At 42.7% G+C, this 26943-nt stretch overlaps 3 protein-coding genes across 9 annotated transcripts in view; 2 read left to right on the forward strand and 1 right to left on the reverse strand.

Moving 5' to 3' along the window:
* LOC307015345 (adhesion G protein-coupled receptor F5-like) overlaps window positions 1-6738 on the forward strand; it is an 84480-nt gene extending 77742 nt beyond the window's left edge. For 4 of the 6 annotated variants that reach the window (XM_079643871.1, XM_079643875.1, XM_079643874.1 and 1 more), the window contains one exon: window positions 3328-3913. In XM_079643871.1, the coding sequence (XP_079499997.1) occupies window positions 3328-3525 (198 nt within the window). In that variant the 3' untranslated portion in view covers window positions 3526-3913. Of the gene's footprint in view, window positions 1-3327; window positions 3914-5000 lie in introns of those variants that run through there. The other 2 variants (XM_079643876.1, XM_079643873.1) reach the window with 2 other exon arrangements.
* Window positions 1-26943, forward strand: part of LOC307014342 (adhesion G protein-coupled receptor F5-like) — a gene marked incomplete at its 3' end in the record, with an annotated part of 130111 nt that overhangs the window by 41927 nt on the left and 61241 nt on the right. The gene's annotated exons all lie outside the window — the stretch shown is intronic.
* The window catches only part of LOC307017010 (adhesion G protein-coupled receptor F5-like), a 33079-nt gene continuing 27673 nt past the window's right edge, over window positions 21538-26943 (reverse strand). For both annotated transcript variants that reach the window (XM_079646430.1, XM_079646429.1), the window contains exons 17-22: window positions 26090-26257; window positions 24141-25535; window positions 23972-24013; window positions 22411-22470; window positions 22230-22293; window positions 21538-22145 (exon numbers count right to left, since the gene is read on the reverse strand). In XM_079646430.1, coding sequence (XP_079502556.1) covers window positions 22093-22145; window positions 22230-22293; window positions 22411-22470; window positions 23972-24013; window positions 24141-25535; window positions 26090-26257 — 1782 coding nt within the window. In that variant the 3' untranslated portion in view covers window positions 21538-22092. The remainder of the gene's footprint in view (window positions 22146-22229; window positions 22294-22410; window positions 22471-23971; window positions 24014-24140; window positions 25536-26089; window positions 26258-26943) is intronic.

Raw genomic sequence — 26943 nt, forward strand, 5'->3', positions numbered from 1 at the left:
AACTTTTGTCCTGAACTGCAGCCCCCTCTTTGAAACTTTGAAGGCCTTTTCAAAAATCTTGATATTTTGCTGAATATTTGCAAAACAAAAACAATAAGTATATCTTCGGAGAGCTAAGAATCTCCTCTTTCTAGTAGATATGTACAAAACTCAAAATGTGTATCGGAGTCGATGTGACTGATTTGTATAGAGCAGTTCACGTATATATTTTGTTGATGCAGATGTAACCTCACAATGAAATCTCTCTTCATCTGCAGAGCGTCCTTCAAACAGTTGATGTCATTATTGGTGAGGATTCAAGAGAGTCCTGGACAGTTCTGAATGCAAACGAAAAAAACAACGCAAGCTCTGACTTACTGGATTCGATGGAACTCCTCTCTGATAGAATAGTCGGGACATTTACCTTTGCCTCTGAGACTGGTGCAATCCTCTTCAACAGAAGCACCTTTGACCTTGACCCTAACTCGTTATCAGCAAATCTGAACAACAGCGTTGTCCTGGACATTCCTAACACCGGCTTTAGCAACGTCTCTATCACCATTATTACTTTCTTCACCCTAAATGATGTTATGCCAGTACGGAGCTCCAGCTCCAACCCCAATAACACTGACCCCGTTAATGCCCTCAACGCAGCTGTGGTGCTGATAAACGTAAATGAAACGATTCGGAACGTTACTTTAAGCTACACCAAGTTAGACAAGACTCTGACGCTAGATCCTCAGTGTGTCTTCTGGAACTTTACACAGTTTGACAACAGGGGTGCTTGGGATAGTGACGGGTGTGAGTTTGTTTCCTATATAAATGACACAGTAACCTGCAGATGCGACCATCTCACCTCATTTTCAATTCTGATGTCAACTGGTATCCCTAAAGAAATCAAAGAGCTCTTGGATATAATCACCTACGTTGGAGTTGGGATCTCTTTGGCAAGTTTAGTGATATGTTTAATTATTGAAGGATACGTTTGGAAAGCCATAACTAAGAATAGCACTGCCTTCATGCGTCATGTTTCTATCATTAACACTGCCCTCTCTCTGTTGATCGCTGACATCTGTTTTATCATCGGAGCCTCCATTGCCGACAACCCAGCTGAAAACCCGGAGAAGAATAACTATGATGTTCCAGTTGAGTCTTGCAGCACAGCAACATTTTTTATGCACTTGTTTTACCTTGCGGTGTTCTTTTGGATGCTAGTTTCAGGCCTTCTGCTACTTTACCGGACAGTCATGGTCTTCTCCCACATGTCCAAGGCAGTCATGTTGGCTATTGGCTTCTTATTAGGCTACGGGTGCCCTCTGATCATAGCTGTTGTTACTGTTGCCGCCACAGCACCAGGAGAAGGATACATCAGGAACAAAGAGGCTTGTTGGCTTAACTGGAAGCAAACAAGGGCCCTGTTGGCGTTTGTGATACCTGCCTTAACTATAGTTTGTATCAACATCATTATCGTAATCGTGGTCTTGTTCAAAATGCTAAGAAGAGGCGTGGGAGACGCCGCCCAAAGAGATGAAAGGCAAACGCTGGTGGTCATTCTTAGGTGTGTGGCCATTTTGACTCCTTTATTTGGACTGACCTGGTCTTTAGGAGTGGGGACCATGCTAGATTCGACAAATAGAGGACTCCACATTGTCTTTGCACTCTTCAATTCACTACAGGTATTTGCAACCATTAAAAATAACCAAATAACAACTTGTTCTTACATAGCAGTATTTTTATATAATACCTTTATAATTTCTTTGATGTTAAAGAAATATGCGTGTTATCTCATTTTCCTCAGGGTTTCTTAATTTTAGTGTTTGGGACACTATTCGATTCAAAGGTATGTTGTCTTTAAACTAATAATTGTGGATAGATGATTGATAACTCTTTTGATAGTAGTAGTAGAAGTATTCAAATCCTTTAACCTGCCAGAAGGTTCAAATACCAGATTATAGCTTAATATCATGCAAAGAAAAAGGATTAGAGTCATATCGGTTTTAGCATTTTTGTTATCATATGTTATATTCCATAATGAGGTTATCATGAAGCATTGAAACAAAATAATAGAGATTTCTGTACCTTTGTGATTTAGTGCCCCCAGTTAAAGATTGTAATTGAGATTTACTCCATAACGTTGAGTGTGCATTTGTTATGTTAGCATTACTTAAGATAAAAACTAGCAGGTTTGTTAACAAAGCCAAACATCAAGAATCAGAAGTCCTTAACTGTCCAACGGCAGGAACATTTACAATGTTACAGCAAGCCCAGTGCCAAAGCAACAGCACACAACACAATAAATAGAAGGCCGGCTAATCAGCTAATCTGGCTATTGACCCCGCCCACCTGGTTTATGTCCTGTAGCTCAGGCTGTGTTGACGCCATTACTTTTTAATGGGAAATAAATTATCCAAAGTGAAGAGAACAAGTCCTGCCAATTTTAAGAATTACTGGAATAATTTTTTCGTCCACCATTTGGTAGTGAAGAGCTTTGGATCTTGGAAATACTGGCAGCCTAGTTTTAAGCCCTTGACTATAAGGAATATAAACACATGTGTGAAATGAACTTGCTCACTCCATTTAACTGGCTGCAATCTAATTACGAGAATGCACTCAAAGTATAGATATAAATATAACAACAAAGAAACCTACAGGTAATGCCGTCTCAAGGGCTATGAACAAAGGATGGCACAGGATTAACATGCATGAGCTTCACTGGAACACACATGCCATTTTAGAATCACTAAAACGATCTTCCTGTCACGTAAGAGCTAGAATTAAAACCTTAAAAACACACCAAATGGTTGGCGAAGCCATAACAGAGGGTCTCTATCTTCCTTGACAATGATGACATGCTGTATTCCAGCCAATCGTGACTTCTAAAAATTATTCTGATGAGGTGACGCCGTAGATGTTGCCAATGTTAAACATCCATTCATGCTACTCAGAGAACTCAATGTTATTACAGTTGTTGTTCGGCATAGGTGGAGCTTCTTTTTACTGCTTCAAGCTTTGTTTTGCAATCCATTGTTTCTAAGGTAAACTGGTAATTGTTACATGTGTATAGAGGATAAGGGCATATTTGTTGAATACTTCTCTCTGTAATGGATTGGTTGGAAAGAGTTCAGATAACAAAGTGTAACCCAAGGCATTACTGGAGAAAATGTAGCCTACTGTGTGAATATGCCTATCAGCCTCTCTAAAGCTCACTAGAGTGTTAATACTAATTATAAAGCAAGTAAGCTTATTTTCTCTAAAATGATAATCTTTTGTTGTTTAAAAATGTTAATCTTCCTGAATGTTTTCCAAATCGCACATACGTAGATTGAGATGAATTTGATTTTCCTGTAGATTCGTTCTATCCTCGCAAGAAAATCACCTACAACAAGCACAGCCTCCAATACAACCAGAGTGAGTCATTTTAAAGTGTCTGCAGTTTTTCTTGTTCATAATTCAAGATTCAAGATATTTATTGTCATATGCACGGTAAACAGACAGTTATACCGTACAATGAAAATATTACTTTGCTATTCCACCCTACGCAAGTAAAGTACAGGAATATAAAAATTAGGGCCGGGACTTTAACGCGTTAATTAAGATTAATTAATTACACAAAAATTAACGCGTTAAAAAAATTAACGCATTTTAATCGCACTTATTTTTGCACCGCGGAACGTTTCTCACTGTATGAGTTTCAGGGGTACCGATTATACTGGAGCACCAACTAACGTTCATGACTTCAGACAACAACAAACCACAGTGAACAATAGTCAAACGTGAACGAAGAAGCTGATGAGACCGCTTTGGTTGGCCCCGTGGATGGGACATTTTGTTTTAAAAAACGGACGGATGGAAGCGTCGATAAGAGCACGGTTGTTTGCAAATTATGCAAAAAGGAATTTGCATATCACCGCAGCACATCAAGCCTCAAGTATCACCTCAATGCAAAACATATAGCAGCTAGCGTGGAAGCTAGCGTGGACGTTAGCCCGACTCGGAGTACAAGGACCCACACCCAATTCGCGTTGATCAAACAGTGGCCTATGCAACAGAGAGATTTTATTTTTCATCAGGATATTGGAAGAATAGGAGGGATTGAGGTCAATCACTGGCACTTTTTTATTTTATTTTAAATGGTACACTTTATGTTGAACTATTTATTATGTTGTTGGTGCAACTGGCACTTTATGTTGAACTGTTTATTGTTTTGGCCAAGGTTATTGAGAGAGTTGGACTGAAATTGATTAGATTTTTTAAATCAACTGTTGGTAAATCAACAAAGTCTGTTATGGCCTCTGAAGCAACAGAGAGATGTTTTCTAATAGTCAGGGTTTCCAATGTTCTGAATGTACTTGAAAGTATTGTGTTTTACTTAAAAAACAAAGTGTTATAGTTTACAGAAGGTCTACCTACCTATAGGCTACCTGAATCTCTGAAATGTACTATATTCTTAAATATGCTATTGCTACACTTTATGGCAAAAATTGCACTTTTCTGTTGGTCTTGGTTAAGTACCACCTTGAAAAAAATAAACAATGTTTTGTTGCTTAAGCTTATGTATTCAGTCATTATTCAATGGTATACTAAAATCCATGTGAAAATAATTGCTTCTCACTGTTCTCAGGTCAAATATTTATGTGTGATTAAAAATGCGATTAATTTCGATTAATTAATTATAAAGCCTCTAATTAATTAGAGTAATTTTTTTAATCGAGTCCCGGCCCTAATAAAAATAAATAAATACTTAGAAAAAAACAAATACATTTGGCACACGGCAACAGCAGCATTAACGGGCACATATTGTATCTCACTGTTGCGTGCAAAAACTTAGCATTAATGATACAAATTACGACCATAATAAACAACAAACAACGTTGCTGTCGGGAGGACCATGCAAAGACATCAGCCACGTGGGGCGCCATCAATCGTATAATAATAATAATAATGATGTTTTTACCCATTAAATAACAAAGACATCCTGCAATCACCTATTTATACCATATACCATTTGTTTTCTACTTTAGAGTACAAGTGGTGGCATTTCGTCCACTGGAGTGAACTGGTTCCATCGACTGCGTGGAAGAAGATGCAAGTTTTTATTTTAAATTGAGCAGTCCTTTTCATTTACTGAGATACATTTTCCCTAATAACAATTTGTTATTTGTCTTTCAGTCGTCTACCACGTGTCAGAGGCTGCAAACTCGGGCAGTGCTGGTGCGTCGGAGTAATTCTCCAATATCTAAATCAATACATGGAGCCGTACACTTTATTTCTTTAGGGCTATTTATTCAAAAGATCTGACAGTTATTGTAGGATTTTCAGCACATAATCAGAAACAATGCAGTTTACTGGGATGATATTGTAACAGATGGTGCAACAGACATGGTTAGTTTTGAATTCAGAATAGTTTAGGTCCTACAGGCAGCATTAAAAGAAGTTTGCATTGTAAAGGTACTGTTCCATTATTCAAAGCCCTAGGAAAGCAAGAGTGACACAACATTGTGAATGAAACTTTGAAATTACATTTTATTTTGTGTGAAAGTTTATTAAGTGTGAAATGTAGTGGTGCTCTGAATCAATGACGTGCAATGATCAATTATTATCTTAATGTACAGTCGTAGGGAATCATACCTACTAGCTTCTAGGTGTTTCATGATAACATTGATAATACCATGACTATGTTCCTGAGAAAAAGAGCTTAATACTGCCTTCATTAAAACCAAAACCTAAAACTTAAAACATGTGCTAAACAGCAGCAGTTGTAAGAACAGCAATGAAATTAAACTAATGTAATGTTCATTGGCCCGCCCCCCCCCCCCAAAGAAAATGCTCGACATTAACACATTAACTTTGCTTTTAAAATATGTATAGAGTTCATAGATGTGTATATACAGATGTAGCACTTCATTTCAGACTCCAGTTTACAGCTTCCTGCCTACGGCCTGCCAAAGACCAGTATAGAGGAATGTTAAGCCCTCCCACTATTTTCCAAGAGGGCGTTGCCAGATTTTCAATTTCAGGTTTTAACCAGGAGATGGCGCTTCATTCATAAATACAGAAAGACAAGTTTCATGGACTTTCAGTTGTGTTTTGAAGAGCATTTAAACACATCAATATTTTAGATCAACTAAAGTATATCTAATCTTGTAATTCAATAATATATAGTCTTTATATATTAAATAATCATAATTATAATGTAAATGTTTACATTCCACTTCTTTATTTGTTATTCTCATACTTTTACCTTTACAATCGTTTGCTTTAATATGCAGTATATTTTTTGTATATTTTTGTGTTTGCTTCCTCCTGCTCCCTTTCGGACACATACTGTATGATTTATTATTATTAAGATATTATTAAGATAAGATGTTACTTTATTGATTGAACATTTTAGTCTATATTACATTTATATTTTATGTGCTGTCCCACGGTAATTCAGAAGGCTCACAGGTCACATTTCGACCATTATTTAAAACAATAGGTGCTTTCACACATTCTGTGGCTGAATGGCCAGTGATTAGGTGTGGCGCATTTATCATAGGTGATCAGAGCTAACTGCCTGCCTTCAGATTTCATTTAAAAAACAGATCTGATTTTAAGACTATTTCTGCGCTCATAAAGAATGATAAGAATAAGAATAATGCGTATTGAACTGGTTTCATTAATTAGTGAGTTTATTTAACACTAGAACCGCCAATCGGGTCAATTTGTGTGATGTGTGTTGTGTGTGTGCAATGTAACTTTTTTTCAATAAAATATTAAAGTCTCCCAGTCCGTGAATTTTCCTGAAAGTGTGTTATGTAGCACCCTATGTTGTTAACATTTGCATTCTAATAGCGGGATTTGACGGGTTTAGGTAGGCCTATACAAAAACTTCTGGCGGTTCTAGTGTTAAGGTAATTAGGTACAGTAGAAGCCCTTTTTTATCAGTAACGAATTTAGAAGTTGAACATAAAAGTCAACTAACTGAGGGTCACTTGCAATGACAGTCTTGTGTCTAACTGTAAGCTTGTCACTCAGAGTAACCTACCGTTAATTTAGCTGCTGGAGAAGAAAGATCAGGGGGGGAGGGGGGGAGAGAGCTGTGGTTGATGGGCCATTAGTTGTGTAAATGCAGAGCTGAGAGCTGCCGTTTCATTCAGACTGTTTAAAAAACGGTAACAACGGACTATTTTTCAAATACCGACGAGGCTCCATTAAAATATAAATATGTTTAGTGAATTACTGAGTTTAGGCACGTTAATAACGTTGTAATGAAGTTGAATACAGTATATTCATATGTGTCAGTGATTTCATGTCAATTCGGCGAACATAAACATAAATGATGGTGGTGAAGATGGTGATTAAATTAGGATTACAAATCGAGAGCCGGGCTGCATTTCCTCCTGTTAGTTTTTTTCGGAAGCTGTTGCCTGGCAACGCAATCGCACAACATCGATCATAAAATGGAGGAAGCCACTGCTGTCCAGAAAAAACATTGCTGCACGTTTGAAGTTCGCAAAAGAGCACCTGGATAATCCACAGCACTACTGGCAAAATATTCTGTGGACAGATGAAACCAAAGTTGAGTTGTTTGGAAGGAACACACAACGCTATGTGTGGAGAAAAAAAGGCACAGCACACCAACATCAAAACCTCATCCCAACTGTGAAGTATGGTGGAGGGAGCATCATGGTTTGGGGCTGCTTTGCTGCCTCAGGGCCTGGACAGATTGCCATCATCGACGGAAAAATGAATTCTCAAGTTTATAAAGACATTTGTATTCAATCTCGCCATTAATATTCCAGTGAGACGAAGTACGTACATTGACCGGAATGATCCCATGTTAATTTTGTCCCAAAACCGGAGCATTCCCTAACCCAGCATGGTTCTTCCCAAACTTTAAGTTTTTGAACTGGTCTCTGGAGGAATGTAAGGGGAAATGGCGTCGAATGGACAAAATTAACGTTGAAACTGATGACGAAATGGCTTAATGCGTCTCAATGTAAATGATACTCCAATTGCCGTTCAGTTTAGTGCACCAAAATTGACAAGAAAAGTATTAATTTGTACACAAGTGTAGTACGTTCAAATTCCAATAGATGGAGCTCCATCACCATTTTTGAAAATTTATAAAACTGTTTTTAAGTCTGAAAACAATGATATTACCGCTGATAAATAGGTTAATATGTAAAACAAGGGCAAACAAGCCCCAAACGTTTTGGGTGTGTTCCAACGGGTACATATTGCAAATGTATATGATGGACCTGTGATGTCTGTAAATATTTTTAATTAAACATTTTCCACGAATTTTGACATTAATCTACCAGTGTTTGCAAAACTATTTGGGGGTAAACATTGTATATTCTCCTCCTGGATGTGTCTGTCCTGAATTAAAATAGTTTCCCCGAATTTTAACATGAATGCATGTTTAGAAGACTTTTTTCCGGGTAATATGTTGTGTGTGTACAGTGGGTCCCTCTCCTTCTATTCACACCACTTCTGCCCGCGTTTCAGCCCCTTATTCCTGGGTTAAAAAGTTATGTTTTGCCTGCAGCTGGGTGGCTGCGCTCTGCCTCTATTCATACAATTTTTCCCCAGGTTTCAAAGACTTATTGCTGGGTAGAAAAGCTATGTGCATCACCCTGGATCTCTGCCTATGTGCCTGTGAGTCGGAGACCCTGCAAACAGCAGTGGCTCTGCTGTTTTTACCTTCTTGTACATTTCATCAGTCAAATGTGGACGAAATTGACAGTTTTCTGTCCATATCACCAGCTGTTTAAGTAGTCAAATGCACATTTGAATTAAAACATTTTAACACTCATGTACTCACGATTCGAGTTCCTTTCCTGGATTATAAAGTGAGATGAAGCAGCCTGTTCTCTGGGTGCAAGAGGAGCTCTCTGGGTGCACTCTGTGGGGTCTCACAGCTCGCTTCTCTCTGGGTGCGCTCTGCCTCTATTCACACCACTTTCCCCCAGGTTTCAAAGACTTATTGCTGGGTAGAAAAGCCATGTGCATCACCCTGGATCTCTGCATATGTGCCTATGTGTCTGATACCCTGCTATCAGCAGTGACTCTGCTGTTTTTACCTTCTTGTACATTTGACGACATACAGTGACAGTCAAATGGACAAATTTGACGGTCAAATCTATATAATTTGTCCATTTGACCCTCGGTTTATGCAGTCAAATGTACATTTGAATTACAACATTTTAATGCACTTTAAACACTCATGTACCCACGATTCGAGCTCCTTTCCTGGGTTATAAAGTGAGATGAAGAATCCTATCCTCTGGGTGCAAGAGCCACGTGCTGCGAGGAGCTCTCTGGGTGCGCTCTGTGGGTCTCGCAGCCCGCTCCTCTCTGGCTGCGCTCTGCCTCTATTCACACCACTTTTCCGCGCCTTTCAGAGACTTATTGCTGGATAGAAAAGCCATGTGCATCACCCTGGATCTCTGCATATGTGCCTGTGAGTCTGAGACCCTAACAGCAGTCACTCTGCTCTTATTACCTTCTTGTACATTTCACCAGTCGAATGTGGACGAAATGGACAGTTTCCTGTACATATCGCCGGCTGTTTAAGCAGTCAAATGCCAATTTGAATTAAAACAGTTTAATGCACTTTTAACACTCATGTACCCACGATTCGAGCTCCTTTCCTGGGTTATAAAGTGATATGAAGCAGCCTGTTCTCTGGGTGCGCTCTGTGGGTCTCACAGCCTGTTTCTCCGGGGTGCTGGAGAGTCATTTTCAGGCTCCTCTCCACAGTTGTCCCCCTAAAAATGATTTTTAATAATTATGTTTGCATTTAAATGATTTATTTTATCATTAATATGGTTCCCTAACACAATGCAGCTCACTGGGGTCCTGCATATGCTTTAATCAGGCGTTTTAACACTTTTTTCCATGAAAATGATTTTTATTCACTATCATGGGGCTATATAAATCAAATTCCGGGTAATTCAGAGCACAATTGTACCTTTTACTATTTAAATGTATTTGTATTATATATTTTTGCGCTATAAAAGTGACATTTCTGGGTGACTTTGTCAGTTTATGGAGCTTATCCCACAAATTCTGGAGGTTCCAGGCCGAGTCTGCCCGGTGTGCAGACTCTTCTATCTGGCTTTGAACAAGCACCTTAAGCACAAACATGCAGTGCAGAACTTGGAGGAAAGAGGCATCATTCTTAAAATGGCCAGTGGCAGAATAAATGTTTGGACCAAACCCTGTCCCATCCCAGGGTGTTCGTATGCTGTGAATAGACTAGACCGTTATGTAACTCATGACCACCCTGAGTTCTCCCGAGATGAGGCACATAAGGTCATGGCAAGGCTGAAGCATAGTGTGGGCCTGCAGTTGCTCCATGACCTCCGAGAGACTAATCCCATCATTGGAATGGCTACATCATTGGATATAGACAATGAGGAGGAATACCCGGTGCACCCTCCACCCTTCTCCCCACATACCGAGTGTGACGAAGAGGACTGCAGGCAGGTGATGCTGGAAAATGTGGCATTGAGGGCTCAGAAGGATGCCCTCATTGATGAGGTGAAGACCCTGCGCTCCAGGCTGAAAAAGGGGCTAAGACCCAGGAAGCAGAGTGCCACTGCTGCTGTGCTTGAGGAAGAGGAAGAATGTATACGATTTAAGGGCCTGGCAATCTCAAGTCTCCGGCATAAACACAGTAGCCTCCGGCAGCAATACCCCTCTCAAGACCCCGGCCGAGACTGTCATGCGGTCCCCAGAAGCCTCCGGTAGTGAGGCCCCTCTCAAGACCCCGCTCAAGACTCTCATGCGGTCCCCAGAAGCCTCCAGTAGTGAAACCCCTCTCAAGACCCCGGTCAAGACTGTCATGCATTCACCAGAAGCCTCCGGCAGCAATACCCCTCTCAAGACCCCGGTCAAGACTCTCATGCGGTCCCCAGAAGCCTCCAGTAGTGAGACCCCAGTCAAGACTGTCATGCTGTTCACAGAAGCCTCCGGTAGTGAGACCCCTGTATGCCAGAAGACCCGTGCGTCTAAGCTGAAAGCTAATCTGGCTAAGGACTGGCCCTCTCCCCCAAATCACTGGTCCACTGGGAAGGGACAGGGGAATACCATGCGTGAAATCACGTTGCCTAAAAGCATGGAGACGTACATTCAGACATACAGGGATCATTGTGAGGGTCTCGCACCGACAGTAAAATGGAAAGAAAATTGTCTGTCCAAGGTCAGCCGGATAAAGAACTTCCTCGTATTCGTGGCCCATGGTGTTGACCGGCTGTCAGACTGGCTGTTTCTAAAAGACACAAAGAGGGTCCGTGGCTGGAGCGAGTATATTTCAAAGTCGGGCCGGGCAGTCACAACATCGCTGTTGTTCCTGAAGAATGTGAACTATTTCCTGAGGTACTTGTCTGCGTCAAATCTCCGGGGGTGCAGGCTCACCCAGTCTGATATGACCCACATCATCAAAGAGGTGACAGCCAACATGAACGACTTGAAAAAGTCTGTCACTCTCCACCAGTTTAAGGTGAAGAGGAACAAGCTGGATCGTCTGCCGAGCCAGGCGGAGCTTCTCGCCGCCATGGCGGCCGCTGAGAAGCGCATCCCTGATCTCCTTGACCTCCTTGACCTGATGGCTAGCAATCCGACCTCAATCACCCAGTACCTGCTATATGGCTATCTAACCCTCCATTGGAGCCTCCTGTATGGCCACCGTCCGGGTGTGTACGCAAACATGACCAACAAGGAGGTCTTTGAGGCGGACAGAAGGGGCACTGCTGAGGGCTACATCATCCACGTGCAGGATCACAAGACTGCCAAGACATTTGGTGAAGCACAGCTGGTGCTTACAGTAAAGGAGTTTAGCTGGGTCATGCAGTGGATGGGGATAAAAGAGGGCTTGTCGGGTCCTCAGAATGAATTCTTCCTTTTCTCATCGGGGAAGCAGGCCTCCAAGAACCTGAATGCTCACTTGAAGAGGGCTTGGGCTGATGCTGGGCTAGAAACAGCCGTCACCTTCACCATCCTGCGCACTGCCCTGGCTGACAATATCAAGCATCACCAAGATCCAGAAAGCAGGTCGATTCTCGCTAGGTTTATGTGTCACGACGAAAGCACTGCAGACCGGTTCTACGCGAATACGCCTGGAATAAAGGAGGGATTGAAGATCCGCTCCATGTTCAGGGCGGCAGCAGCAGCTGCAGCAGCATCATCAGAAGGAGGTCCACCACCGTCAGCTACCTCCGAAGAGGGCTCAGGGGCGGAGAGCAGCGATACCTCTTCTTCAGGGCCGGTTGATACTCCTGATGAGGGGACAGGGGCCGTGGACTCAACCTTTTTTCCCCGGTGCACCGTACAAGTTAGACGGCTAATATGGCCCGCAGGCCCCCGCTAATCATGTTTTTATTATGTTTATTATGTATATTTTGTATATTATGTATACTGTGTATACTGTTTTTGTAAAAATCGTGTGATAATTAAATAAATAATAAAACATTAGTATAACCTTGAAGGTTCCCAGGGGCAAATACAGTGCCAGATATCAGACTATTTAAACAATGTTTACCCAGGATTCAGACACCTTCCCTGGCTTGTAAAATGAGGTGATGCGCCCTGGAGGTATCAGACTATTTTAAACAAATTTTCTCCGCCTTTCAAAAACTTATTCCTGGGTTATAGCCTGTCATTTTGCAGGATATAATTTAACATGTAACCTCTCCTGGAATGCATTTCCAGGAGAGGTTACATGTTAAATTATATCGTGCAAAATGACAGGCTACAACTCTCCTCCAGACGTTTAAAAACACTTTCCCCGACCATTTAAACATTATTTCTGGCTTGTAAAGTGCGGTGATGAGCCCTGGTAGTATCAGTCTATTTAAAGGGTTACCATGGATGCCGATGTGTGGACGGTAAAGCACCGCAAAATCCACCCCCTTAAGGGTTACCAGGGGCATGAGGTTCTGTATGGTGTGATCATCTGGGTTTAGTCTGTGAGGGAGTGCTTAGGTCCGGGGGCCCGGGGACTCACGGTGCACAAGGTTATGGAAGTGCCACTGTTGCCGGAGGTCCTTAGTCCGTCCTTTGGGGCTCTGTGAGGGGCTACAGAGAGGTGGTTTTCCCGGTCCCTCTCCTGGAGGTATGAAATAACCTGAGCTCCATGTGAGGGAGAGAGGCTGGAGGTCATTAGGCCGTCCTTTGGGGCTCTGTGAGGTGCCAAAGAGAGGTGCTTTTCCCGGTCCCTCTCCTGGAGGTGTGAAAAAACCTGTTTGCCCTTGTTAGGAAGCCGAGCTGGAGCTGCTTCGGGGGTCTGTGAGCAGCCACAGAGAGGTGCTTTTCCCGGTCTATTTCATGGAAGTCTGACATGAGCAGAGTGTGCATGCTTTGAAACTAATACACCCACGCTTAGCATGCTATTTTAGGGTATAAATCTTATCTGATCACCATGGATGTACCTGTATTTAAAAAAAGCTTACAGCACCGGATATTCCCAGGCGGTCTCCCATCCAAGTACTGACTCGGCCCGACCCTGCTTAGCTTCCGAGATCGGGCGTGATTTTAAAAAATATATATTTTTTATTATCAAAAATAGACAATTTTAGAATTTACACACATTGCACTACCAATCCCAAAAAAAGGAGGACCCCAGTGCTTAATCTAGATCCACATGCCACAACATATTTCCCTCTTTCGCTTTATACCCCAGCAATGGAGAACCCATCTTATGTTCATAAACAAGACATCCCTCTTCAGACCACCACTCCCACCATCACCCTGATTATGAAACACAAAGGCATATCAACATTTATATATCATTCCAGTCATTACAATCACATATTTCCATATTTGAGTCATTCTACCTTCCATCTGGGCCTCCACTTTAAATGCCATTTCCCATCCTCCACTTCTTCCCTCGTTTTTCTAATGGCCTTTGTCCTGGTTTCTTCCCATTCCTTCTCCCACTCTTCCTCCACCTCCCCATATGGCCTTCGCCTAAGACTCATATCCTACGCATCCCTCTCACTTTCCACCCAAACTCCCTTATCATTTCTCACCCCTATATTTATTCGTATCTTCTCTCAGCCCTTTATCCTGTCCAAGTTCTCCATCCTCTTCCTCTCAGCCCTTTATCCTCTCCAAGTTCTCCATCCTCTTCCTCTCAGCCCTTTATCCTCTCCAAGTTCTCCATCCTCTTCCTCCCAGCCCTTTATCCTCTCCACTTTTCTTTACCATCAGGAGATCTTTTTCTTTTTGCCTCTGCTCCTCCTCATCCTCGCTATCTTCCCCCCCGCTTCTGTCCTCGCTCTCATTTCCCTCACCGCCCCCCCCCTCCTCCACATTGTTCCCCCTCTCCATCCTCTCATCTTCACCTTCTCCTCCTGCTCCCAGCTCCCCCTCACCTTTTTTACTTCCTTCCTCCTAGCAGCCAGTTCCTCTCTCCCCCCCCCATCCATCGTATCTTCTTTTTCACCCATTACCTCCGTATCCTCCTCACTGCTGCCCTCATGCTGTCTCTTTTCCCCTGCTGGTGGTGCAAGGGGCTTCTCGCCCTCCACCCCACTTCCTGCACTCTCATCACCTCCCGACCTGCTCTTCTGCCCATCTGCCTTCTCCTCACAAGGTTTTTCCTTCGTCTGGCTCCTCCCCTGCCGGCTCGCCCCCCCACTTGGCCCCTCATCTGCATCCATATACTCATCCGGGTCTGACACCTCCTCCCCCTGGGGAGGGACCCTTTGGCGGGCGGGGGGGCCTGCTCCTCTTCCTCCTCTCGCCTTCCCCCTCTCATTTCACAATTCTTCGCCAGATGCCCCTCCCCTTTACATCTATAACATGTTATCTCAGGACACTCCCAAAGATATGCCCCGGCCTGAGGCAGTTCCTGCACACTTGTCTTTGCCCATCATGCTTGACAATGAAGTACTCTGCACCCCCCGCCACACTCAATTTAGTCGAGTACGGGAGGGAGCGCGCCTCTCCTCTGAACGACCCCCTTAGGTGGCGGGTCCCATCTGTAATATTCGTCCCCGGTAATCTCCTTCTTATTATCCTTGAAACCGGCTCCACTCCCCATTCCCGCAGTCGCCCAAATATAACCTCGTCCCCAATGTACACCGGCAGGTTCATGAAGGACACTGTGACCTCATTGTCAAGGAGCCTTCGTGCACTCACTAAGACACCCTTCACCCTCAATCACTCCAGCAGCCCCCCCCCCCCCCCCGCCCCCCGAGTCTTTAATGTCACCTCGTATTCCCTCACCCCCTTCACCCTACATCCCATAATTCTCCCACATACTTCCTGGATTCCCACCAGCATATCCATCATTGAAAGTTTAACATCTTTAACATATTTGTTACTGTTAATGCACTGTGCTCCCTGGGATGATGCGCCCTCCTGTGGGGACAGATGAGAACTGCACTCAAATCACTTTGTGCTTTTTAAACAGTTTAAAATAGTTTTTTCTACATTTAAAAACCGCTTTCTGCCCTGGAAATCATTTCTAATCATTATTACCGTTATGGAGGGGCTGCAGGAACACTTTCCCCGCCTTGCAAACACTTATTCCTGGGTAAAATAATCAATTTTTTTCCGCCTGCTTTCCATCAGCACCCTGGGAGTAATTTCAAACGTTTTTTGAAAATAGTTTTTCCACTTTTAAAAAACGCTTTCTGCCCTGGAAATCATTTCTAATCATTATTACCGTGATGGAGGGGCTGCAGGAACACTTTCCCCGCCTTGTAAACACTTATTCCTGGGTAAAATAATCCATTTGTTTCCGCCTGCTTTCCGTCAGCACCTGCGGCTGTCGGATTAAAACAGTTTAATGCACTTTTAACACTCACGTACCCAGGATTCCTGCTCCTGGACCTTTGCATGTGTGTGTGCCTGTGAGCCTGGGGCCCTGAGAGCAGCGACTCTGCCGTTTTTACCTGCTTGTCCATTTGGCCATTCAAATGTTAACGAAACGGACGGATTTCCGTCCATTTGGCTATCAGAATGTTAACGAAACGGACAGACTTCCGTGCGCATCAGCGGCTGTCTGATTAAAACAGTTTAATGCGCTTTTAACACTCACGCAGCCAGGATTTCTGCTCCTTTCCTGGGTTACAAAGTGAGGTGACGCAGCTTGTCCTCTGGGGCAGCCTGCTCCTCTCTGGCTACTGTCCACATGCAAGCATTCTTCCAGGTAATGTCTGAGAGTCATTTCAAATGGTTTCAAACTGCTCTGGGTGTGCGCCATCCGTGGAGTCTCCCCGCCCCTCAGAGACTTATTGCTGTGTAAAAAAGCCATGTGCACCGCCCTGGTTCTCTGCACGTGTGTGTGCCTGTGAGTCTGAGGCCCTGACAGCACTCTGCTAAGGCCCTGACCGCAGCGACTCGGCTGTTTTTACCTGCTTGTCCATTTGGCTATCAGATTGTTAACGAAACGGACAGATCCACCGTTTTCCCCCTAAAAATGATTTTTAATCATTATCTTTGCATTTAAATGATTGATGTTATCATTAATATGGTTCCTTACACAATGCACATAGTCTGGAGCTCATTGGGGTCCTGCATATGCTTTAATCAGGCTTGTCCATTTGGCCATTCAAATGTTAACGAAACGGACGGATTTCTCTCCAGTTGGCTATCCGAATGTTAACGAAACGGACAGACTTCCGTGCGCATCAGCAGCTGTCAGATTAAAACAGTTTAATGCGCTTTTAACACTCACGCAGCCAGGATTCCTGCTCCTTTCCTGGGTTACAAAGTGATGTGACTCAGCCTGTCCTCTGGGGCAGCCTGCTCCTCTCTGGCTACTGTCCACATGCAAGCATTCTTCCAGGTAATGTCTGAGAGTCATTTCAAATGGATTCAAACTGCTCTGGGTGTGCGCCATCCGTGGAGTCTCCCCACCTTTCAGAGACCTATTGCTGGGTAAGAAAAGCCATGTGCTCCGTCCTGGATCTCTGCACGTGTGTGTGCCTGTGAGTCTCTGGCTACTGCCCACATGCCCGCATTATGAGGCACTATTTTCGGATGCATTTTCTAATTTTCACCACTTTTCCCTGGGTAAAATTAGGTCTGTCACTTTGGGTAACCGCACCAGTCTCGGAAGTCTCCCGAGAGTGGACGTCCATTGCCTCTAAATAGGGTAAAATTAGGTCTGTCACTTTGGGTAACCGCACCACTCTCTGAAGTCTCCCGAGAGTGGACGTCCATTGCCTCTAAATAGGGTCAGGGTTAGGCATGTGTTGGTTAAGGTTAGGATAAGTCTCCAGGAAATGCATGTAAGTCAATGTAATGTCCCCTGAAGTGATGTATACATGGTATGTGTGTGTGTGTCTGCGTCGCTCCCTCCACCTGCGTCTTCTCCAAAAAGCCGTACTGCTTTGAGGATCTTCTCTCCTTTTCCATATTGTTAAATTGCTTTTTCAGGACTACGTGAAACAAAGATCTGTAGCCTGAAAAATATGTGCAAGATACCGACCAAGTGCTCTGTTTGAGTGAACATAACGGGAGGAGCTGCAAAGATAAGCTCAAACACTCCTTCCCATCACTGGAAAAATGAAGCTCCTTCCCTATAACACAGGCTGATGCTCTGCAGGACGCCACCTGTTGGCAGAATCACAGCATGACGAGAGGTGACGAGAGGGAATTATATTTGAGTGGTGGTATACAAAGGTATTCAGATCCTTTACTTTTCTCTAGTATCTCACTTCAAATTATGAAAAAAGTCAACATTCTGAAGTGATTAATTTTCCCTGAAAAAGTCACAATTCTAAAAAGAAAATTGAAAATATTGGAAGAAAGCTGGAAACCTATACAGAACAGAAAGAATAGCACAACAGTTGAAAGAAGAAATGTAAAAGAAAAAATATGTTTATTTGTTTTTGGGTGCACTGTCCCTTAAAGTCAACATTTCTGAAAAAAGTCAAGATTCTGAAGAAGTTTAAAATTCTGAGAAAAGTAAACATTTTGAAGAAATTGAATTTCCCTCTAAAAAGTAAAAATGTCGAGAAAAGGGAAAATTCTGTGAATAAAAAAAGATTGTGGGAAAAATAAGTTCGGAGAAAAAAGTGAAAATCCTGAGAATCCTGCCAACCCCTTGTCCTGTTCCGTTGGAAGCCCCGCCATCACCTGTCTCGCCGGGGGTCCTGCCAACTCCTGGTCCTCTTCCGTGGGGGATCCTGCCGAAGCCTGTCCCACCAGCTCCGGTTCCTGTTCAGCCGACACCGGGTCCTGCCCGGCCTCCGGAGCCGTCTGGTTTTTGCCCTCGAGCCCGGCCCCCTGAGAGCCGCGGTCCTCTCCCTCGGGCCCGGCCCCCTGACTCTTCCTGCCGCTGCCTTCGCCCTCATGCTCGGCCCCCTGAGTTCGCCCGCTGTGGCCTTCGCCCCACCATGGACTCTGCCTTGCCGTCCGCCCGAGACCCCCACTTTGGACTCTGCCTTGCCCCCGGGCCGTCCACCCGAGTCCCCCACCTTGGACTCTGCCTTGCCCCCGGGCCGTCCGCCTGAGTTCCCCTTTTTGAACTCTGCCTTGCCCCCGGGCCGTCCGCCCGAGACCCCATCCTTGATCTATGCCTTGCCCCCGGGCCGTCCGCCCGAGACCCCTTACGGGTCCTCCGCTGTGCCCCTGGGCTGTTGGCCCGGGCCCGTCCTCCGGACCCCCTCCACCCACCCTGGTGGCCCTAGTGTTGCTCTAATGTGTCTGTTTATTGGGAAAGATTGATCATTTACAGAAAAAGAACACGGTTGGAAGGCAATACTTTCTGTTATATTAAGAGAAAACACTTTAAATTGTGTAAAGCATTTCATTTATAATAAAAAAAAACATTTATGAAAAAATAACACAACTGTATATACACATCTATGAACTGTACACATATTTTAAAAGCAAAGTTCTTAATGGCGAGCATTTTTGAATGAATATTACATTTGTTTCATTTCATTGCTGTTCTTATGTTAGAAATTAAAATCAATGTTTTGATGGCATAATTTAGTTAGCATTTAAATGACGGTATGTTCTATTTTATTCTGGAAAAAAACGGAAGTTCCCAATACCAAGCTTTTATTCTGAAAATCCTTCATGACGACATCCGGGACTACCGACCATTAGTATCATTAAAGTGGCTATTGACGCCGTTAACATGTATTACATATGAAGTTATGAAAATGATAAGGAGGAGAAAAGGCATGTGGAAGTAAGCAATGAATGTAAAATGTCGGAATCCTCCGTTTAACGCAATATCGGACTCAGAAGAACGAGGGGGAAGCCCCCTACGTCACTACAGCTCCCAGAGAGGAGGAGCGAACAGCCAGCAAGCGGGAAGGATGAAGACTTGTGTGCTCTGCTCTCTTCTTCACGGCCGGTACTGGGAGAGAGAGCTGCAGCTATCTCTCCTCATCTGAACAATATCCTGCTTGTAACATTACCGCGCCTTTTTAATTAAAGTACCCAAATTGAATCTTCTCAGAGACTCAATAAGTCTCCTTTTTTAAAGCTTCTCTCCTGGACGCAAGAATAACGATCACAGTTTACAATCACAACTGCTGCTGTTTAGCTAGCATGCATTATTGAGCTACACTGTTACTAAAAATCTATTTATCTTTTTAACCTTTTTTAGGTTTTGCTTGTAATGAAGGAAGTATTAAGCTCTTTTTCTCAGGAACATAGTCATCGTATTATCAATGTTATCATGAAACACCTAGAAGCTAGTAGGTATGATTCACTACGACTGTACATTAAGATAATAATTGATCATTGCACGTCATTGATTCAGAGCACCACTACATTTCACACTTGTGTAAATCACTGGCGGCACATATCAGACCCGGGCCGGGGGGCGGGCCCTTTAAACCCAATAAAGCTTGACAAAAATATCGGGAGTCCGGGGTGGTAATCCGACGCTCGTGCGTAAAAAGTCGCTCAGTCAGTAAGATTACAATTTAAAACAATGTTTGAAAGAAAAGTAACTAAAGAAAAGGTGTAATATTTAAGATTTCGTTTCTGCAAAGGGTATAGAAACGAAATATATATCAGAGATAATAATGATATAACATGACATAAAGTCCAACAAACCACAAGTACAACGAAAACATAATAATAAAATGAGTACATTTCTGACACACCATTCACCATGGACAGCCAGCAGCCACCATGAGAGCAGAGCAGTGTAAAATTGGCACGGCGGCCCATACATTCACGGTTTGCATCTGGTGACTGAGGTATTTCACTGACCCTTCTGGTCGGTTGATTAGCTCTTTCAAAACAGGGTCGTAGCGAGCCAATAATTATATTATTGACAAAAAGTTGCCAGCTTTTCCCTGACCTATAACCTCTCGATGGCCCCTGAATGCCAAGTTGCTTGAAGCTAGAGTGAGAGTTACATTAACAATGCGCTCCACGACCCGTCTCCAAAATTGGGCGGCATTACGCACATTCCTCTCCATGTCAGCGTCTATTGTGCCGTTGGTTTTCCACTGCTCATATACTACGCATGAATCAAGGTGTATTTGAGTGGATTCATGCCTCTCAATTTTAGTAGAAAGATGTTTTCAGTCTTTTATTCCGTTTACCCATGCATTGTTGTAGAACGGTGCCTTTCGGTTGGCAAAAAGCCAGCAAGGCTCACAGTAGCAGCAGTCCAATCTTGGGGAATAGCACATCCAGCTGCGTGGAAATTTCATCCCAACTTTAGTGGTGGAGGTGTAATAGCTTTCTGAAGACCAACGGTTATCCTTGTCTTTGGGAAATGGACCTTTGGGTTTGCATGGGCCCATTTTAAGGATATATCTTTTGATATTGGCGTCCTCAATGTTTTCAAAATAGTTTGCCCGATCAGTCGGAAAACGCTCCAGAGGATAATTGCAGGACACATCATGATCCGTGGTCTGAGTTTCACCCGTAGGAGTAGCGTGAGGAGGAGACCTTTTGCTGCTTTCATTCCCAGTGTCCGGTACTTCTTCACCTTGCGGCGCAGCAGGTAAGGAGCCGGAGGGGGAGGGGTGCGGCTGGTCAAGCGTCAGGCCTGGCTCTCCTCTAGACGAGCAGCTAGCAGCTGCTGAGTCGTCCCTATTATTATTATTATTATTATTATTATTATTATTATTATTATTATTATCATCATCACTACAGCCGAGAGACAGAAAAGGAAATAAGCTAGGCGGCCGAGCTACACGAAGTAACAACAACCATGATATCAACATTTACCACAAACTCACATTTTCTTGCTGACAGACGTGTGTGTCCGTGATTGTAGCCTACCTGTAAATCTGGCTAACCCCCACTAACGTTGTTGGCGGGCTGGGGCTCGGGGATGAAACACGGCTGGCAGTGGCAACAACTTCAGGTTCATCTCCCGCAGGAGAAGGAGTAGGGCGAAAAAAAATATCCATCTAGCTTGGACAATTTGGCTTTTCCTTGGTCCTTTTGATCTTTTTCTTTGCGTTTTGTAGCTCCACTTTTGTGTTTATAACTGCTCATGCTTAGGCAGTGCTCTGTTGAATGACAAGTGATTGATGATGACGTTGACGTTCATTTACGTCTGATGTTGATGGACGGCTGTTGATGAAGATTTTACCCAAAATACATTTGGAGACAATAGAAGGGATTCACTTGCAATTTTTCATGTTTTAATGTTAAATGTGAGTGAAAATAGCAGCACAAGTTCAACTCATATTATAGGCTACAATGCTTTATACCTAATATGACCACGAACGTCAGTGCACTCAGTGGCGCGAGGCAGCAGGGCCCGCCGGCGAATATCTCGGGGGCGGAGCCTGCTGCCTCGGCGACGGGCCCCCATTCGGTCCCGACCCTCCCGGGCCCGCTGCCCCTACAGCCCCCCCTGAAGCTCCGCCCCTGGTGTAAATGTAATTTCAAAGTTTCATTCAAAATGTTGTGTCACTCTTGCTTTCCTAGGGCTTTGAATAACGGAACAGTACCTTTACAATGCAAATATCTTTTAATGCTGCCTGTAGGACCTAAACTATTCTGAATTCAAAACTAACCATGTCTGTTGCACCATCTCTTACAATATCATCCCAGTAAACTGCATCGTTTCTGATTATGTGCTGAAAATCCTACAATAACTTTCAGATCTTTTGAATAAATAGCCCCAAAGAAATAAAGTGTACGGTTCCATGCATTGATTTAGATATTGGAGAATGACTACGGCGCACCAGCACTGCCCGAGTTTGTAGCCTCTGATGTACGGTCGAGGTCTGAAAGACAAATAACAAATTGTTATTAGGGAAAATGTATCTCAGTAAATGAAAAGAACTCCTCAATTTAAAATAAAAACTTGCTTCTTCTTCCACGCAGTCGATGGAACCAGTTGAGTCCAGTGGAGGAAAAGCCACCACTTGTACTCTAAAGTAGAAAACAAATGTTATATGGTATAAATAGGTGATTGCAGGATGTCTTTGTTATTTAATGGGTAGAAACATTATGAACAAGAAAAACTGCATACACTTTAAAATGACTCACTCTGGTTGTATTGGAGCCTGTGCTTGTTGTAGGTGATTTTCTTGCGAGGATAGAACGAATCTACAGGAAAATCAAATTCATCTCAATCAACGTATGTGCGATTTGGAAAACATTCAGGAAGATTAACAAATTCAAACAAAGAAAATAAGCTTACTTGCTTTATAATTAGCATTAACACTCTTGTGAGCTTTAGAGAGGCTGATAGGCATATTCACACAGTAGGCTACGTTGTCTCCAGTAATGCCTTTGGTTACACTTTGTTATCTGAACTCTTTCCAACCAATCCATTACAGAGAGAAGTATTTAACAAATATGCCCTTATCCTCTATACACATGTAACAATGACCAGTTTACCTTAGAAACAATGGATTGCAAAACAAAGCTTGAAGCAGTAAAAAGAAGCTCCACCTATGCCGAACAACAACTGTAATAACATATTGAGTTCTCTGAGGTTCTCTGAGTAGCATGAATGGATGTTTAACATTGGCAACATCTACGGCGTCACCTCATCAGAATACTTTTTACCAGTCACGATTGGCTGGAATACAGCATGTCATCATTGTCAAGGAAGACAGAGACCCTCTGTTATGGCTTCACCAACCATTTGGTGTGTTTTTAAGCTTTGAATTCTAGCTCTTACGTGACAGGAAGATAGTTTTAGTGATTCTAAAATGGCATGTGTGCTCCAGTGAAGCTGATGCATGTTAATCCTGTGCCATCCTTCGTTCATAGCCCTTGAGACGGCATTACCTGTACGTTTCTTTGTTGTTATATTTATATCTATACTTTGAGTGCATTCTCGTAATTAGATTGAAGCCAGTTAAATGGAGTGAGCAAGTTCATTTCACACATGTGTTTATATTCCTTATAGTCAAGGGCTTAAAACTAGGCTGCCAGTATTTCCACGATCCAAAACTCTTCACTACCAAATGGTGGACGAACACATTCTTCCAGTAATTCTTAAAATTGGCAGGACTTGTTCTCTTCACTTTGGATAATTTATTTCCCATTAAAAAGTAATGGTGTCAACACAGCCTGAGCTACAGGACATAAACCAGGTGGGCGGGGTCAATAGCCAGATTAGCTGATTAGCCGGCCTTCTATTTGTTGTGTTGTGTGCTGTTGCTTTGGCACTGGGCTTGCTGTAACATTGTAAATGTTCCTGCCGTTGGAAAGTTAAGGACTTCTGATTCTTGATGTTTGGCTTTGTTAACAAACCTGCTAGTTTTTATCTTAAGTAATGCTAACATAACAAATGCACACTCAACGTTATGGAGTAAATCTCAATTAAAATCTTTAACTGGGGGCACTAAATCACAAAGGTACAGAAACCTCTATTATTTTGTTTCAATGCTTCATGATAACCTCATTATGGAATATAACATATGATAACAAAAATGCTAAAACTGATATGACTCTTATCCTTTTTCTTTGCATGATATTAAGCTATAATCTGGTATTTGAACCTTCTGGCAGGTTAAAGGATTTGAATACTTCTACTACTACTATCAAAAGAGGTATCAATCATCTATCCACAATTATTAGTTTAAAGACAACATACCTTTGAATCGAATAGTGTCCCAAACACTAAAATGAAGAAACCCTGAGGAAAATGAAATAACACGCATTTTTCTTTAACATCAAAGAAATTGACAAAAATAGGTATTATATAAAAATACTGCTATTTAAGAACAAGTTGTTATTTGGTTATTTTTAATGGTTGCAAATACCTGTAGTGAATTGAAGAGTGCAAAGACAATGTGGAGTCCTCTATTTGCCGAATCTAGCATGGTCCCCACTCCTAAAGACCAGGTCAGTCCAAATAAAGGAGTCAAAATGGCCACACACCTTAGAATGACCACCAGCGTATGCCTTTCATCTCTTTGGCTGGCGTCTCCCACGCCTCTTCTTAGCATTTTGAACAAGACCACGATTACGATAATGATGTTGATACAAACTATAGTTAAGGCAGGTATCACAAACGCCAACAGGGCCTTTGTTTGCTTCCAGTTAAGCCAACAAGCCTCTTTGTTCATGATGTATCCTTCTCCTGGTGCTGTGGCGGCAACAGTAACAACAGCTATGATCAGAGGGCACCCGTAGCCTAATAAGAAGCCAATAGCCAACATGACTGACTTGGACATGTGGGAGAAGACCATGACTGTCCGGTAAAGTAGCAGAAGGCCTGAAACTAGCATCCAAAAGAACACCGCAAGGTAAAAGAAGTGCATAAAAAATGTTGCTGTGCTGCAAGGATCAACTGGAACATCGTAGTTATTCTTCTCCGGGTTTTCAGCTGGGTTGTCGGCAATGGAGGCTCCGATGATAAAACAGATGTCAGCGATCAAAAGAGAGAGGGCAGTGTTAATGATAGAAACATGACGCATGAAGGCAGTGCTATTCTTAGTTATGGCTTTCCAAACGTATCCTTCAATAATTAAACATATCACTAAACTTGCCAAAGAGATCCCAACTCCAACGTAGGTGATTATATCCAAGAGTTCTTTGAGTTCTTTAGGGATACCAGTTGACATCAGAATTGAAAATGAGGTGAGATGGTCGCATCTGCAGGTTACTGTGTCATTTATATCGGAAACAAACTCACACCCGTCACTATCCCAAGCACCCCTCTTGTCAAACTGTTTAAAGTTCCAGAAGACACACTGAGGATCTTGCGTCAGAGTCGTGTTTAACTTGGTGTAGCTTAAAGTAACGTTCCGAATTTCTTTCGCCAACGTTTCATTTACTTTGATCAGCACCACAGCTGCGTTGAGGGCATTAACGGGGTCAGTGTTTTTGGGGTTGGAGCTGGAGTTCCTTACTGGCATAACATTATTTAGGGTGGAGAAAGTAATAGTGGTGATAGAGACGTTGCGAAAGCCGGTGATAGGAATGTCCAGGACAACGCTGCTGTTCAGATTTGCTGAGAACGAGTTGCCAAAGGTGCTTCTGTTGAAGAGGATTGCATCAGTCTCAAAGGTAAATGTCCCGACTATTTTATCAGAGAGGAGTTCCATTGAATCCAGTAAGTCAGAGCTTGCGTTGTTGCTTTCGTTTGCATTCAGAACTGTCCAGGACTCTCTTGAATCCTCACCAATAATGACATCAACTGTTTGAAGGACGCTCTGCAGATGAAGAGAGATTTCATTGTGAGGTTACATCTGCATCAACAAAATATATACGTGAACTGCTCTATACAAATCAGTCACATCGACTCCGATACACATTTTGAGTTTTGTACATATCTAGAAAGAGGAGATTCTTAGCTCTCCGAAGATATACTTATTGTTTTTGTTTTGCAAATATTCAGCGAAATATCAAGATTTTTTAAAAGGCCTTCAAAGTTTCAAAGAGGGGGCTGAAGTTCAGGACAAAAGTTTGAACGAAAGTTGGTGTGTGTGTGTGTGTGTGTGTGTGTGTGTGTGTGTGTGTGTGTGTGTGTGTGTGTGTGTGTGTGTGTGCGTGTATTTTCTGAGTAGGGTAATGTCTCTATTGTATAAATGTGATATAAAAGATTGATATTCTGGAAGCCAAGACATTGTTTTTTTTGGAATCAACCAAAACCCCAATTGCAATGCGCTGTTGCGACATCCGACTGGTTTCAATAGAGCAGTTCATATTTGTTGACATAAAATGCATACCTAAACTAAGATAATGCTGATGGGAAGGTTTAACCTACCTCTATGACAGGTTGATTGACTTGCAGAGTATCTAAATCTGCAATGTTGCTCAGGATGTCCACGATAGTTGATATGGTATTAGGTGACTCTCTTACTGCCTTCTGCACCTTTTTGACCTCTTCACTCAGATTCCCCACAAAATTTGGGACATCGTCCACCTGCAACTCCTAAAGTAAATATTAAAAACACAAACATTTATATAATGAGAGATTGTAAACCATGACAAATACAGAGATGTTTCTTTTCTGGCAACAGCTGCACATTTTAATCCACAAAAGTACAGAAGAGGCTAAAAGAATGTGATTGTGTGAGGGATGGCCGTGTGCTTTGAAACAGGGTACTACCATTTGGAGACCTATCCGATATTAACTTTAACGTTGTTTGTTTTGAAACATTTTAATAACAAAAATATTGTTTTTTAAATATGTTATCAGTTTTGTCTCATATATTTATTATAGTTGGAGGAGCCTGGGACTTAAAGAGCCTGTGACACGAACCCAACAACTGTTGTGCAATGAAATAGTGGGCTACTAGTAATCTCGAACCGTCAGTTTAAAAAAGAAAAAGCGATACCGCTCCGATAAATATCAATAATTTCGAACATCGCGGGAAAATTCCTTCGACTCATTTTGAGGTTTTGGGGGAAGCCGGAAGTGAAGTCAATGCGGGAACGCTTCACTGTGCGGCGAGAGAGCCAAACACGGACAAAGTGTGTTGTCATGCGTAGAAATGGTAAATTACTGAGTTTAGGCACGTTAATAACGTTTTAATGAAGTTGACTACAGTATATTCATATTTCTCAGTGCTTTCATGTCAATTCGGCGAACATAAACATAAATGATCGTGGTGAAGA

This window comes from Notothenia rossii, assembly GCF_949606895.1.
Source record: "Notothenia rossii genome assembly, chromosome: 8".
In the NCBI taxonomy this organism is placed as follows: Eukaryota; Metazoa; Chordata; class Actinopteri; order Perciformes; family Nototheniidae; genus Notothenia; species Notothenia rossii.